The following is a 17,147-nucleotide window of genomic DNA, read 5'->3' on the forward strand; positions in this document are numbered from 1 at the left end:
CTACCCTTTGGTCTTTCATTATGTTTTGAAAAATAATTGTTAATTGGTATAAGTAATATACTTTAATATATGTATTTGCATTTTCTCATTTTTTTAGGATTGGGGATAAAACCGAATTATTCAAAGACCTTTCTCACTTCCCTTTAATAAAAAAGAGGAAGGACGAAATTCAGGAAGTTACTGACAAGATCCAAACACATTTGCAAGAAATACGAAAAATACTAAAAAATCCTTCTGCACAATATGTGACAGTATCAGGACAGGAGGTAGTATCAAACATACTTTTCTTTTACATTAGTTTTCCTCAATTGGAAAGGATATTTTAAAATGTAAATAAAAATCTGGGGATAGATGAAAGTATTATTGTTTTCTTTTTTTTCAGATTTTCTGTTTTGTTTCTTGGAAATATATTGTAATAGCTTGTTTTGATAAGAATTTTCTTTTAATAACAGTATTTGGTTTGCTTATTTACTTTAGTCTCGGTAAAACCATGGAACTTAATGTTACATGTGTTTTAATATTATCTATTGAAATTGTAGAGAACCTTGACTGTTGTAAATAATAACTTTCAAGACTTCATTTGCCCTAAATCCAGGAGAGAGAAGTTAGTCTTTGACTCCCGGCCTGCAGATGATGAAATGATACAAACCACCTAATGTAGTGAATAACCTACACTAATTGGATGACAAAGTGATTAAATGGCAGAGGTTCCTTTTGAAGCAGTATAGCTGCTAAAAGAACTGAAAAAAAACTATAGCAAAAACCTACATTTAGTGGATCTTCCATAAGATTATGGTGCTGTCTAGAATGTGTTTTTTGGTATGTGTATTTCTGTTTAAAGTTTGATAGTATCTTAAAGAGAACCAGGAATAAGTACGCTTTTTAAAGTGTACTTATATCTGTCGGTCCTATTCTGAGTCTTGATGTGTTGCTACTTCTACATCTTATGTTTAATAAAATATAAAGATTCCAACTGAGGGAATCTGAAAAATTCTACTTTGTTAAAATAGCAAATTAGGGAATTTGTGAATAATTTCTATAGGATGAACATTTTATTCAGAATTTTTAAAAATAGATATTTTTCTAGTGGGGAAAAGTGTAATTTCAAATGTTTTTAAAATATTTGCACTGCTTTATCTATTTAGCCAAAAGTGTTGATTTGTTTGATTACTTGAAATAAGAAATTCTACAGTAAATTATAATCTTGATTAAAATGTTTATTAATGTAACAGACCAGTGATTGAGTCAGCCTGTCTTCTAGACAAAATTATTATGCTAAGGCAGACATTTCATAATGCATTCCACATAGAGCTCTATATAACAGAAAAATGACTTCACCCTACGTATACTTACTTCTCACTCTTCCCCTGAACAGGCGAATACCAAATACTTAATTGTATCTCTTGGTTTCACTATATAATTATGACCTTGCAAACTAACAAGTGATCTCAGTGCCACTGTTCTGTTCTATTTGTTGAAAATGAGATGATCAAAATTGCTTGATACATTATTAAAAGATGTTTAGTAGAAAAGTGGTTACCTGGTATTACAGTGGGGAAAGCTGACATTTCTACCACTTACATGCTACATGACCATGGAGGAGTCACCTCTGTAGTGAGACTACTGTGAAGACCAATTGAGTTAAAATACATGAAAGTATTTTCTAATCGGAAAGCACTATGCACATATTATTCATATAATAATAATAATGATAGTAATATAGTTACCATTTGTCAAGCACTTGTTAATGTTTAGAATGGTGCTAAGTGCTTTGCATATGTTATTAATCCTTGTAACAACACAAAAAGGGATTATTCCAGTTTTGCCGGAAAGAAAACTGAGACTTGGCATAGTATAGTGAGATAAGTTACCCAAGTTAGAAGCTCATTTCCAGCCCAGGTCTGCCTCCAATCTTTATACCATGTCATTATTTCACTCAACTCACAAATATTAATACAAGGGATTATCAACGTCATAGATTTTATTTGATAAAATCCAGACATTTGAGAGCTCATACTATTCAGACTTAAATAAAGCTCAAGGCTTTGGAAGACAGCCATGGATTCACTTGGCAGTTTTAAAGTAAAAATGGGGAACACTGATTAGGAATTCATAAGGGATAGTAGATTAGTTATTTTGTATCAGTATAGCATTGACATTTAAGAAAAAGCACAGAGTGGAGATTAAGTAATTGGATTACAAAGGATTAACAAGGAAGGTAAATTATCTTATTATTTTTAACCTTTACTAAGTTAAGGTGATAAGTTTGAGACAAGAAATTTCTTAGTTTTTAACAATAGGATGGATTCTTGTTGTTGTTTTTTTTAAACCTGTAGAATCTTAATAATACATCAATACAGAATCACTTTTATAACATTTTTTGGGAATTAGTGATTCTGTTCATTCGAACACCAAATGATAGTCAGCATTGTTATAATCAAATTCTGTTTAAATATTTGTACTGAAGTTATAAGCAAATTTAGAGATACTCAAAGGAATAAGAACAGACTCCATCAAATATGATTACCTCTGAGAAGTGAAGGAGGAAAGAAGGAAAACCCTTGTTTTATATATATGTGCTTCTTATTTTATACCCTTCAGTTCTGTCTGAAATTTTATTTCCATACATATAACTTTGTAATATATTTTTAAAAACCTGTTATAGCAGCCCTATGTGGTACATGGATCTTGTTAATATTAGTAAAAATAGACTGTCAAGTCAGTGTTACTTTTGGCACCATTCATTTTTTTCACCTTTGTTCCTAGTTTTTACGCATTAGAATACTAAGCCTTATTGACTGTGGTGAATTACTGTGTCTGACTCTGAGAGTATTGGTTTAGAAAATAGTGAAAGAAAGAAAATCCTGGAAAGAAAATAATGAAAGCAGAAATTTACATAGCTTTACATAGTTAGTTCATTGCTTCTGTGGCAGTCTCTTTCATGTTTTATGTGTGGAGAGAATTGTTTCTTAACCTTGAATCAGATATGGAATAGGCATGGGGTGATATTTAGACTTGAGGCAGTGTTGATTAGTAGTTTTCTTAAGGAAAAGGAAAGAAATATTAGTGGAAAATCTGTAGAAACAATTTTATTAATTCACAGCATGCAGCATATCCAAATATCTGCTTAGCATGTTTAAGATGTGGGAAGCAATCTGTTATATTTTACATCTAAATAAAAAATATTTGCAAATTCCTAAGACATAGTGGGAAAGAAAGTGGGGAGAATAGGAATGGGTGAAGTGTGGCCTTGGAGAAAACAAAGAGCAGTTTCTGGAGTGTGATAAGAGTTTCAGCAAACTTAACAATGATGCCAGTCCAGTGATTCCATGGGCTGTAGATTGAGTAACAATATCTGACATTTAACCAGGACAGAACTGGATCCCAGCAGAAGAATATGAGGGTTTGTTACCATGAATCTGGACAGACTTCTAGCATCCACAACTGAGAAACACAGTCACGAACTATAGAGTGAGGGAAGTTGCTATGAGAACTCTCTAAGATTTCTGAAATATATGTTAATTTCCGATTTTTGTTAGTTTCCTTTTCTTTAGCAATAAAGTCTCTAAACAAAAGGCCTGTCTTCTCATTCTTAGAATGTTCATGAAATAGAAAATTTCCTATTCCATAGCTAGTGTAGAACAGAAAAAAATTTGCTAGTTGAAGACAATTCTGAGGAGAAACACAGGCTGAAAAGATGACACACAGGACCAGCACCTGAGGAAGTGACCCCAGGGGTTTAACAAGCAGGAGGTCCACGTAGCTTTCCTGATTCTCACTCTGTTTTCCATCCTGTATTGGCTCTATAAATGGCTTGCTTGAGGAGCTGTGGTCCTTAGAATAGACCCTGGATACTTACAGATTGAACAGTTATGGTCCAAACTATTCCCAAGGTGCTCCAAAGGGCTGTGACCAGTGGCAGTTGGCAATGAGTATAGGCATGGACCTGAATCCAGAGCTGCCATGCTGCAGAGTTATGATGAATAACTTAAGTACACTATCCTAGCTGGCTGCCCAGAGACCTCACTGAGGCAGTTGTAGCTTCTTTTCAAATTTCCACCATCCTTAGGCAGTAATTCCTATGGAGCTCTGTGTTACACATGTCCTTCCCAAATATTAGTGATCTAACGTGGTCCTGAATTTTGCTGTTTGCCTTTGACATAACTCCTCCCACAATTATTTTTTTAAAAGACCAATGTTTTCTCATAGAACATTTCAAAATAATATTTAAGCAGAATTTTTTAGCCTACTCTTGAAGTGATTTCTCATCAGTGATATTTATTTTGTGAATTTTTTTCCTTAGTCACTTTTTTTTTTTAGCCAAGGGGACTTTTAAAGACTTTTCACTCTTAACTCTTTAACGGGATATATCAGATTTGAAATTGTATTAATTCCCTGTATAAAAGAGGACATCATTAGTTACAAAATCTTTGCTAAGGATGAAAATTCTTAAAATTAACCATTAATTCCTATTATAATTAATGTAAAAGCTACAATGTTCCTATTAATAGAAAAGTAAACTGAAAAGCCAGGCTGATACTTTTTTTTTTTTGGCTGTGTCGGGTCTTAGTTGCAGTTGCAGCATGCGGGCTCTTTGTTGTGGTGCATGGGTTTCTCTCTAGTTTTGGAGCGTGGGTTTTCTCTCTCTAGTTGTGGCATGCGGGCTCCAGAGTGCATGAGCTCTGTAGTTTGCAGTGCGTGGGCTCTAGTTGAAGCACACGAGCTCAGTAGTTGTCGCGCACGGGCTTAGTTGCCCTGTGGCATGTGGGATCTTAGTTCCCTGAGCAGGGATCGAACCTGCATCCCCTGCATTAGAAGGCAAACTCTCTACCACTGCACCACCAGGGAAGTCCCAGGCTGATACTATTAATAATATGCCTATTATAAATACCTGAAATGTTGTAAAACATGTGACAAAGTTCCTGTAGCCATCTCAAAATTAGTGGCCGCCACAGAGCTTCTGGGTCCCATCCCATACAAAATAAGTGTATTTTTTATTTGTTTATTTATTTAAATAAAACATTAAATTTCATTGCAATAATACGGGAAAGTGAACAGGAAGAAGAGATGATATATAACTAGTGCTAAAAATGGAAGGTGTGATTGAAGTAGTGGTTTCATTTACTTCCTGGATGATTTCAGAAAAGCTTGTAGAGTACAGTTGGATCTATAAAGATATGGTTCATATAAGTGAAAATTTAAAGAAGACACTTGTGAAGAAATCCCTTCCTCCCTTAATTGCTGAGGAAGTTAAGTGCTTTGTCTGAGTATACTTTTAGAGGACTTAGGTTTCTTGGATAAAAACTATTACGATGAATCCTCTTCTGTTCAGAATTAGGGACTGACCATATCTCAAACTGATATAACATCTAATAATCAAATATTTTAAAATTTTATGCACTTAGAAATTCAGTCTTATTACTGAGTAATAGAATTCTTAAGATAAGTGGGTAGTAATAAATGAAAAAGGTCATTAAAGAAAAATCACTATTCGTAGTATGAACACAACAGTGTTACAAACATTAAAGCGCCAAGTTATATCCTTTATCACAAACTTTTTGCTGAATACAAATTGTACTTTATCCCAAGTATTGAAACCCTAATTAATAATATTTGTTTGTACAGACATATATGAACTCTCCCAATAACAATACTGGATTTATTTTGAATGTTTAGATTAATATTTGCTAGACTATTATAGCACCGGTTTTTTTTTTTTGAATTACAATCATTACATTTATTTTCGGCTATTATAGAACAATTTTGAGGAAGATTTAAAAGATTTAAAAATATAATCGTTAATCATTTAAATATCTAACCTTTATTTGTATTTATTTTAGTTTATGATTGAGGTAAAGAATTCTGCTGTATCTTGTATACCAACTGATTGGGTTAAGGTTGGAAGGTAAGTTTAAAAATACATGTTTTTTCTTATTAACGTGAATTATGACATGTGTTTACCTGCCTGCTTCTGGTATGTTAATAACCACATCCTTGACATTAAAAGCAATTTTGGCCCTTCAGTTTCTTTATGGAACTTTAACTAGATAAATAATTATCTTAAACTCTTTTTATCTTGGATTTTAAAACATTTTTTCCAAAGGGTATCTTATTTGTGTACACTTTTCTTGTTTTGTGAACTACTGTTTTATTCTTATACCTCAGAGAACACTTTAAACGCATGGAAAAAGAAAGTTGCAGAACCTTCAGTTATAAGATTAATTTGGTTGCTTGGACTTCTTGATGAATGTATACCTGACATTTCTTTTAAGAAGCTGACATTTCATTTTGTGCCTCACTGAGCTTGCTTTCCATGGCACAGTTATAATAGTTCTTTACATGTTCTTTTTTTTTTTAAGTTATATCATGAATTGATGAAAATAATCAGAAACAAAATTAGAGAACCACGTTGAGACCCTGCCTTTTCTCCTTGGTTAGGCATTAATCCCCAAGAGGGGACTCTTTTAAAGAAGTGACTTTAGAGAAGTGTATTTCCTCTTGTGAGTAGCATTGTTTGTGAAATATTTATTACTGCTGTTAATATGTTTGCATGAACTTGAGATGAAAATACTACATTCGCCTAAGATAGCAGAAGAGGGACTAGTAGCTGGTGATGGTATGAAGGAACTCTATGTTAAGAATGGAAGGAAATTTTAACATTATTTTGACATGTGTGAATGATTATGAATTTTAATTATTATTTTAATTAAAAAAGAAAACTATTTATTATCCATGGCCACTATCAAATGATCCTGAAGGCATAGTCATGGGTTTCTTTACCCCTGATACCATCCTTTTTTTTTCCTATGTTACCAGAAGCTATAATTGAATTTTGGGTATTATTGATTTTAGGGAATGTTTCCTCATTTTGCAGGCATTCTTTATCTATTTTTGTCCTGTGCTACAGCTAATGAATGGCAATATGCTTTGTGAAGAGAAATTACTAGAAATCATGTTAGTGTATCTAGAACAATCACTAAAATGTCTCACTAAATGAGTTTTGTCAGAAGAGAACTATGATAAATATGTTTGCATAGAAATCTAGATGACATACTTTAAAAGCAATAAGCAAGGCATAAATCAGTGCCAGCGTCTTTTGAACATTTCAATGATGTAAATTGAATGAATAAATAAGACGGTATGGGGGAAGTTTCACTGTTATTTTTTATCTGTTGTTTAGCTATCAGAACCTTGACAGGAATAGGTTAGAATATCAAGTCAGATTTCTAATGTGAAAGGCTCACTTATAATCCAGTAGCTTGCCAAATTAAAGGTAATTGTGACAGCATGTTACAGGAGTGAGGGTGCAAACAAAGAACAGGATACACTCTGTCATCACCTGCCTATCACTCAATCTTGACCTTTTCTTCTTAAAGTTCCCATCATAGTAATAGCATCAATAGCAGTAATCCCCAGCACCATGGGACAACTCCTAACATTGAGTACTAACGACATAGGTACTCTGCCTAGCACTATCTGATCCTCTCAGCTGTACCTATAAGGTAGATATTATTATTATCCCTATTTGATAGATGAGGAAGGTTTTTAGTTTAGAGAAAGCCAGTTTTATTGGCCCAAAGTCACATAGCTAGCAAGTAAGTGGCAGAGTTGAAGCCTTGGTCTGGATTCTCTGACTGGGGACCCATAGCATCCCCCATTGTGTTCTGCAGCTTCTTGAGGAAGAAGCAGAGATTATATGCAAGCCCAAAAGAGGAGTACATGATATTTCTTCCCATCCAGGGTCACTGTGAATCTATAGTTAGATCATGAAGAACTCTTCTTTGACTGCTTCCTGAATTAATACATTGCTATTCTTTGTAATGCTTTTTTTTTTTACTGAAATACTTTAATCATACAAAAAAGTATAAAATATAAAAAATAATACCACCCTCACCAATATGTCCAACTCCCTGCTTTGTTAGGACTTCCTTTGTTATATTTGCGTCTGATCTTTTTTTAAAAAAGCAAGCATTTTCATTTAGTATAATTTAAATAAAAAAGCTCTTTACTTATGAAACAGAAATTCTAAACTTTGACTTTGCCATATGGATATAACTTGAAATGAATTTTAAAAGCTTCCTGAACAAAGTCCTGTGAACTTCAAGTATTTTATTTACAACAAAGATCTTTGGAGTCAGTAAAGTTCAGGATCATAATTGAAGAATGTTCTGTATTTACAGCTATTTACTTTCAACGCTCATCAGAGAATAATAACTACTTTAGTTTTCTGAAGTGATGGCATTACTGATTTCTTAGTAACCTTGATTTCCTATTTATGTTTTTTCTTCTCTTCCAGTACAAAAGCTGTGAGCCGCTTTCACTCTCCTTTTATTGTAGAAAATTACAGACATCTGAATCAGCTCCGGGAGCAGCTAGTCCTTGACTGCAGTGCTGAATGGCTTGATTTTCTAGAGTGAGTTTACAATGAAAAATATAATCTGACTTTTTGCTATGAGAAATAGACCAGAAAATCTTTCCATCAAAAAGGAAAGTAGAGATTACTGCTTGTGACCTGCCATAAAATAGTTGAGTACATGTGTTCTCTGATTTTATTTTTAATCCTTTGAAATGTAAGCTCACTTTAGTCTTTAGTAAGAAACCAAATATACTTTATTGTTACTGTACTAACATTTTGTTGCTAAGAATGTTTAGTAGTGTCACTTTGAAATTCTACCTTGGACTTTGTTTACTTTTCTTATATAAAGGCTTAACATTTTCAGAGTTGGACAAGTATGGGTTAGTTATTTTGTTTTTATCATTGCCATTTAAATTTTTTCTTATATTTTTACATCCTTTACATTTTCCCCCTAACTTTGTAATTTGAAAAATTTTACATCTGTGGGAAAATTGAAATGAAGATCTATATACCCTTCACCTAGGTTTATCAAGTGTTAACATTTTGCTACATTTGTTTTACATCTCTCTCATACACTTTTTTTTCCTGAAACGTTTTAAAGTAAGTCTTAGACAGTGTAATACTTCACACCTAAATACTTAAGCATACATCTTCTAAAAATAAGGACATTTTGCTTTGTAATCTTACATCATACCTAAGAAAAATTAATATTAATTTAAGAAATATTGAATTGCCTCAATTCCCCCTCCCCCCATATTTAATTTTTCTTATTGAAGTAGAGTTGATTTACAATGCTGTGCCAATCTCTGCTTTACAGCAAAGTGACTCAGTTATAGACATTTTTTTTTCATATTCTTTTCCATTGTGGTTTATCACAGGATATTGAATATAGGTCCCTGTGCTATACAGTAGAACGTTGTTGTTTATCCATGCTGTATATAATAGTTTACATCTGCTAATCCCACACTCCTAGTCCTTTCCTCCCCCACCTCCCTCCACCTTGGCAACAAGTCTGTTCTCTATGTCTGAGTCCTCCTCCCCCCATATTTAAAAAAACTTTCACATGTTGCATTTGGTTATTACGTTTCTTTAGTGTATTTGAATCTAGAATAGGCCCCTACCTTTTCGGATTTTTATGAGATTTTTTTTTTTTTTTTTGAAGAGTCCTGCCTTTGTCTTAAAGAATGTCTCATTCTGGATTTATTAATAGTCACGTGCTCATATTTAATTTAATTTGCTCGTGTGCTGGTAAATGGTTAACAGCCAACTCTCTGGAAGAGTAGTAGTGTGTGTTTGATTTCTGTTGTGTCACTACTCCCACCTGGACTGATTGCAATCTCCTGCTGGACTGGACTGGGAAGAGATGTGCACAGCTGAGTTTCAAGAGTCAATGGGAGCTGGCTCCAGACCACCACGCATCTAAGCACTTTATATATGTTAGCTCATTATTCCTCACAAGAACCGTATTAGTGAAATATTATTATCATCCCCAATTTACAAATGAATAAAGTGAGATGCAGAAATGAAAATTAAGTTGCTCACAACAAGAGTAAGGATTGGAGCCCAGATGCAACCCAGGGTATCTGGTGGTAGGGTGTGTGCCCCTTACCATCAGGCTGTAGAGCCCGCCCATGGTGAATCAATCCATGGGCATCAGTCTAAACAGAAATCTTTCTCTTTAAAAACTTGAACAGTATTCAGTGAAATCTTCAGGGAGCTTTATTCCATTTAAATTAACCAATCTGACAAGTGGAAAAAAAGGAACAAAAAAGATAATATGTGAGTTTTTAAAAGGTAATAAATTGGTACCATCTCTTTTTGCCCAGCAAAGTTTTGAATTATAGCATCAGAAAGAGATTTTGTTACCGACCAGGGTTTTTGGCCTCCTTAATCAATAGAAATTGATCAGAGCCAGACAAGAAGTTCAGGCAAGGCTTTATTGGGGCCCCTGCTGCAGCAGGGGGGAATGAGAACAAGCAGCAGGTTCCCTTGCTCGCTCAGGGGGGCCAAGCTCGTTCCTTATACGGGGTGAGGGTAGGGGTGTGGCCAGGGGTCAGGCCGGAGGGGTGGCTTAGGTGGCTTGCCCACCCCTTAGGTGATGTTGTAAGCTGGGGGCATGTGCAGCGCCCTGCTTTTGCTTCTGACCCCGTGCTTTTGCTTGGGGCTTTTCAAAAGTGACAGTTGGGTTTTTTGTTCTCTTTGTATCTTTTGTCCAGAATTTGCCCTAACTGGGCATGTGAGCAGTTAGTTTTAGTCCCATATAGTTCCTTTGTATTTTGTTGCTCGGGGAGAGGTTTGTCCAGGTGTGTATCTTTGGAGAAGTGTGTGTGTGTGTGTGGGGGGGGGGGTGTGTATCGTCTCAAATATTAAGTGATTAATTCTGGATGATGAGGTTACTGGAAATTTAATGTACTTTGCAGATTCATGATATCAAAAGTTTCTATAATATACATATATTACTTTCAAAATGAGAAAAATCGTTAAATTTTTTATCTTAAAAAAGAGTATTGACTGAAATTTAGCTATAGCATTTGCAACTAGAGCCCCAACTTGAGAATAGCATTGATTGTTATGGCATACTGTTTACTGAGGTGCCAGATGGTGTGAATATAATGTCATTTCAGAAATGATTAACCTCATTGAACGTGACACCAGAGGATTGAATACCAGCTATACAAAGTGTTTTTGTCTCTTACTGAGATACTAACAGTTGTCCATTAGTCACATTACTTTTTATCAAAATATCGTAAGAAATCAAGGCTGTAAGAAAGTCTGTGAATAGAACCCTCTCTCAAAAAACTGTCTCTTCTTTTGTGTTCTAGAAGATGGGCTGTGGATATTGAATAATCTCAACTGCAAATTCTTTAAAAATTGAATTATAATACCTCTCACACAGTCATTTGATTATTTTAGAAATTCATTTGCAAATAAAAATAAAATATCCTCCTTTTTTATTAACTTCAGATATCATTGAGCAACATTTGATAGTAAACATATGATGGTAAACTGTCATAACAGCTTTAGAACACAAGTGTCTTAATCTTCTTCCCATGGACCCAGCAATATCTTTTGACCAGAAATTAAATCACAGTGTTTAGGTGAAGTTGTTTGGTGGCCTAGTGATAAGGTTGCACGTTGTTATGACATAAACACAGTCTATCAGATTGTTATCTGAACTGCCCATTTTTCAGCTTGTCATTTTTCTAAGTATGAATGATCTCTTTGAAATTTGGCGAAGTGTAGCAAATAGACAAAGACCGAGAAGTCAAACAAGGCTTCTTAAGAATTATGAAGTTATGATTGTGATGTTTAAGGTTTATGATAGTTTTAAAATTTTTTTCACATGCCTTATTTATATAATTGACGTGAAAAAGAACATTGTCATCCATATCAAAATAATTACCTTCTCTCTCCTGCCTTTTCTGTTGTTAAACTGAAATGGTACTGGCTGAGAGTTATGTTACTCATTTCAATCCCGGAAGTTAGAAGATCATCAGGGACAGTTACCCTCAACCTAAGGCTGTTGGGTAGTGGCAAATTAGGGTTTTAGTAGCCTGGACAGGACTTGAGAAGAATGGAGTGAGAGTAGGAAAAAATTGGCTGCTTTTTTTTTTTTTTTTTTTTTTTTTTTAAGTGCCACAGGTACTTTGACACTCAGATCCAGAGAGGCAAGAGCAGAAACATCAAATGTGGCTGCTCTCTGGCAAAAGAGAGAGTGCCAGGATAGGAAGACCAGATGGGTCAGTAATTAGAATTAGGGACAGAATCAGCCACAGTCCGAGGGATAGATGAGTGGTCAGATCTAAAATTGAAGCCAGACCAGAAATGACAAGGCCTGATCACTGGGCAACCACTCAGGGGTGTTACATCTGTGCATCACGTGGCATCTTCAAAACTGAGGTTTTTTTGTTTGTTTTTTGCGGTACGCTGGCCTCTCACTGCTGTGGCCTCTCCCGTTGTGGAGCAGAGGCTCTGGACGCGCAGGCTCAGCGGCCATGACTTACGGGCCCAGCTGCTCTGCAGCATGTGGGATCTTCCCAGACCGGGGCACGAACCCGTGTCCCCTGCTTTGGCAGGCGGACTCTCAACCACTGCGCCACCAGGGAAGCCCAAGAGTCATTTTTAAGGTGACAACTTGGTGCTCCTGTCTGATGGCAGGGGCCAGTCTCCTTTGTGTTCGGGATTTTGCACAGACTCTTAATACTGTTAGTGGGATTCATGTTGTTTGTTTTGATTAACTTTAATTCAGGGAGAAATAGATAAATTGTATTCATTGTGCTCCATCTACTCAAAGAAGTTTAAAATACACTGTAATGTAAAAATATATTTTTCAGTTCACAAATTTTTCAATTCACAAAGTTAATGCAGAAATAAAATGATATTTAACGTGTTGTTTCTAGTATCTGAAAAAGTCATTTACATAGAATAGATTAGTCTAATATTAATAAAAAATCAGAAACTACAGATTCTAAAAAATCAATACAGTATTATAGTAATAACTAATCACATAGTAGCTTAATCTGGATGTCATTTTCAAGCTAGGAAGCACTCTAAAAACCTTCGGATTTAAGAAGCAAACAGACTAAATCTCTAAGTTTCTGAAACCCACAGTACAATACAGAAATATTTTTTAGGAGAAGCATTCAGCATAACAGTCATCACTTTTGTGGGGATCTTCTTTAAAAGGGTATAAGGAACTCCTGTGACAAGAGATAATGGGATAATCTAAGCAAAAAAAAAAAAAAAAAGAGAAGGAAACCCCCTGGATACATTCCTATATTTTTTCTTGAATAAGTCTTTCAGTAAAGTCTTTTAAGCTTTTAGATCACCAGCTACTTAACTGGCCAAAGATTTGAGTCAGTGGCAGACCTATCGAAAAACAAGTCTAAGGTTTAATTTCTATATGAATTATTAATAAGACAACTGATGGTTACTGAAAAAAAGTACCTTTCTTCTTGCTTGCCTTCAATGAAATTTATTACAGTGTCAACTCTATGGGCTAGGTGTTAAATAAGTAAATCAGATGGATTTGGGCTCTACCATCGAGAAGTTTCCAGTCATTGTGAGAGAAAGATAATAAGACTGTTATACCTAGCGTGGATGATGCTGTGAAGGAGAAGCACAAAGGGAGGCTGACCCATTTGGCTGGTTCATGACATTGTTTAAACTAAATGAAAATGATCACTACATTAGTGTTCATTAGGTCTGAGTTGAAGTGTCATGGTCAGATGAAATGTGCAATAAGGTATTCATAGTAGACATCTTTTGTATAGAAACTTTTAAATATATATATTTCTTTCCAAGTGAAAGAAAAAGAAGCCTCAGTCAAGTTATTAAACAGAAAAGTAGTTCACTGTAATCTCCACCTTTCTTAACTGCTAGGTATGCCAGGTTATTTTGTTTATGCTCATCTTAGCTAACGAAGTGCTTACTTATTGTGCAGCTTTTACAGGCCTAAGAAATCAATTTGCTCACCTTTTTGTTGTTGTTTCTGTAGGAACTTCAGTGAACATTATCACTCCTTGTGTAAAGCAGTACATCACCTAGCAACTGTTGACTGCATTTTCTCCCTGGCCAAGGTCGCTAAGCAAGGAGATTACTGCAGGTGATGTGTTTTTTCATTTCTCCCCTTTTCCAGTGCTTTAGAACAGATAGAATTATTCAATTAATTTCAGTGTTTTTATTGTAAGGTATTAAAATTACTCAAATATGTTGAACTCTTGGTAAAGCTGAATGTCATACACATATAGCTTGATTTAAAATTAAGAAATTCCTTTCTTGCTGTACCATTGAGTGCAGTGAAAGCAGATATTCACTATAACTAGAGGGGAATGTTACATATTTCAATTTTTAGGTTTATGTGGGTGACATTTTCATAAAGGAGCAATCCTTTCATTTGTTAGCGTTCACTGGAACACTTTATGTTTAACTTTATAATTATAAAAGTCTCATTTAAATATCATCTAAATCAGATATGGGGGAGAGTTAAGGTATGATTCATTTTGAGGCAAATTGCACTCAGTTGCTCTTCCTGAAGTCCAAATCTTAAGCTTCAGCTAAATCTTTGACCCAGTTCTCTATCCTCTAGGCCCACTGGGGCACAAGGGTCCTGCTTTCCCGACCCACGGGGGTGGCAGTCCTGTTCCTGTAGATTTGCTTGGCAAAGGTTGGGCCCCTAGGGCTCCAGGCCACCCAGCTCCCACAGTGGCTCTGTGCCTGGGCCCTACCCATGAGGTAGGTCTCTTTGGTGGCCCCACTTCTGCTGGTGCTCTGTGCCTGAGCTCACTCTGGCAGCTGCCCCAGACCGGAAATTTGCACTGGTGGCTCTCTGTGACTCCTGTGGGCATTGCCGTATTGGGGGCTCTCTGGGGTCTCTTTTATAAGAATACTAGCCCATTCTTGAGGGTTCTGCCCTTATGACCTAATCATCTCTTAGGGGCATAGTTTTGAATACCAGCCTGGTTTTTGACAACTGACTTTAAACAAGTTTCGTAACCTGTCTGATCCTCAGTTTCTGCATTGACAAAATAATACCTGCCTCTTAGAAATGTTGTGCAAATTAAATGTGATAAAGACATTATGAAACTTCTAAGCAGGACCAGGTAGATGATAAACACTTAATAAACTGCAATTGTTACTCACAGATGTTTATTCAAAAATCAGAAAGAATTAAGTATTGTAAAAGTTTTTTGTCTTTAATAAAAAATATCTGAGCCTAAGGGTTTTTAGTATGTTTCATACCTATAATAATTTATTTTTTAAAAATCATTTTTCGTTTTCTATCAATTCGCAATCTTGTCTGTCTCTTTGAACATGATAAGCATAGTTATCTTAAAGTCTGTGTCTGATGATTCGAATATCTGTAGTCCTTGTGGGCCTGTTTCTATTGTCTGTTGTTTCTGTTCATTTTCATTCATGTATCTCCTTGAATGCCTGGTTGTTTTGATTATCTTGTAGGCATTGTATTTGCAAAATCATTTGTAGAAATAATTTGATGTTGTATTTCTTCTGAAAGAGTCACATCTCAATACACTAACGTTCTGGCATCACTTAGTCCTTATCAGGGCTTGAGGTGATTCAGAGATTCAAAGGCTCAAATATTCAAAGGTTCAAAGATTCAGAATCTGCATTTCTCACTTCATATGCACTCTTATGCCTGGTGCGCAGCCTTTGGTATCTCAATCCAGATTAAAGCTGTCCATAGTGCTCAGTGTCAGCCGTTCCCTCAGTAATTGGCAAACAGTCTCCCTGACCCTCAGTTCTACCCCAGATCCTGCCCTGGTAATTCCTTGCTGTCCTGTTAGTTGTCAGGAGCCTTCAAGTAGCTGTTTTCTGTACTTTATCCAACCTCTTACTTGTCCTCAGTAGGATTGTTCCAAACCACCTCTTCTATCAGTAAGACAATTTCAGGAAATGTTGCTCACTAAAATACTATTCTAATTGGATACTATATATTTTATATTAAGAAAAATCCACCTGAAAAATTTAAATGAAAAATCATGCCATAACCTTTAAGTAATATACTCAGTTTCTTTTTTAGCAGCCATAAAATTGAGTGTAAATAGCCATGAAATAGGAAACGTTTATCTAAAATACCTTTTAAACTAGTACTTAAGTATCTGAAGTTTATACTTTTTTTCCTTAGATTTCCAACTTGTTTAAAGATTTCAGTGCGTCTGAGTTATTGCAGTTAAAATTGATTATTTGGCTTCATAATTACAGTCTCTTCTTTCTAAATGCTATTAGGACACTTTATTCACTAGAGTCTAAATCTTTATGCAGAAGTTCTTATTCTAGGTCTTTCTATCCAATTGGTATTCTGGACATTATACTGTTTTATTAATATGGATTATGTCTTGTTTCTCTGGGGCATTTAAAGGAGAATGATGCAATTTTAAAAATATAAAATAAGTAAATTTGTTCAAGTTCAATGTTTCATTCTTTTCAGGCAGAATCCAGATTTTCTCAGTTCTTTCTCTTCAGTGCCACAAAATGCCCTCAACAGGATTTTCATATCTTTCTTGCTGTAACTGTCCTGTCCTAGTATATCATCTCAGCTCTCTGAATAATCATTTGCTTCTTACTATACCAGGAAGTGTTCTGTCATTATGTAATTTTGATAGTAACAGAATAAGTCAGTGTAGATTTTAGAGCAGAAAAAATCAAATTTTTATTTTAAAGTGAAAACCTTCCTGGGAAATCATATCAATGTCATGAATATATGTTGATTTCACTTGGCAGAGCACTTAGAATTTTATTTTAAAACTGGTATCGCTTACAGTTGGTTTTATCTTTTTTCTTTTACAGTAGATTCATAACCCATTTAGGTAAAAATTGTATTTTAAAATTATACCCTAAAATTCAAAAACTGTCCTTTTCTTGTAATTTTAAATGTCCTTTTCCAAAGGATGATTTCGAATTGTTTACTCAGAAGATACTTTAGTGACTTTCTTTGAGACATGTGAGTGTACATTCTTGGGGTTTTGTTAGCCAGATATATTTAAGAAGAATTTAAGTATTTATTTAGGAAAGTAGTATTTCTTGGTGTTTTGAGTAAGTTCAGAAATGTGCTTATATGTGAAAGTTCTGAGTCTAAGCACTTGAGGAGGTCGTTGATAGGATGTTAAGATGAAAAAGACCAGCAAGTGGCCAAGAAATTGATGAAAAGACGTTCAACCTTAGGAATCAGTGATTGCAAATTAAAGCAATGAGGTCACACTGTTAAAAATTAGAAAGTTTGATAATACCAACTTTAGATAAGGGTATGAAAAGTCACCTTTCATATCCTGCT

The 17,147-nt window shown here is 35.0% G+C and overlaps 1 protein-coding gene across 1 annotated transcript in view; it reads left to right on the forward strand.

Annotated features, from left to right (window-relative positions):
* MSH3 (mutS homolog 3) overlaps positions 1-17,147 on the forward strand; it is a 183,074-nt gene that overhangs the window by 101,795 nt on the left and 64,132 nt on the right. The window contains exons 15-18 of the mRNA XM_065874063.1: positions 98-266; positions 5,841-5,905; positions 8,297-8,413; positions 13,854-13,961. Coding sequence (XP_065730135.1) covers positions 98-266; positions 5,841-5,905; positions 8,297-8,413; positions 13,854-13,961 — 459 coding nt within the window. The remainder of the gene's footprint in view (positions 1-97; positions 267-5,840; positions 5,906-8,296; positions 8,414-13,853; positions 13,962-17,147) is intronic.

This window comes from Phocoena phocoena, chromosome 3 (genome assembly GCF_963924675.1).
Source record: "Phocoena phocoena chromosome 3, mPhoPho1.1, whole genome shotgun sequence".
Taxonomy (NCBI): domain Eukaryota; kingdom Metazoa; phylum Chordata; class Mammalia; order Artiodactyla; family Phocoenidae; genus Phocoena; species Phocoena phocoena.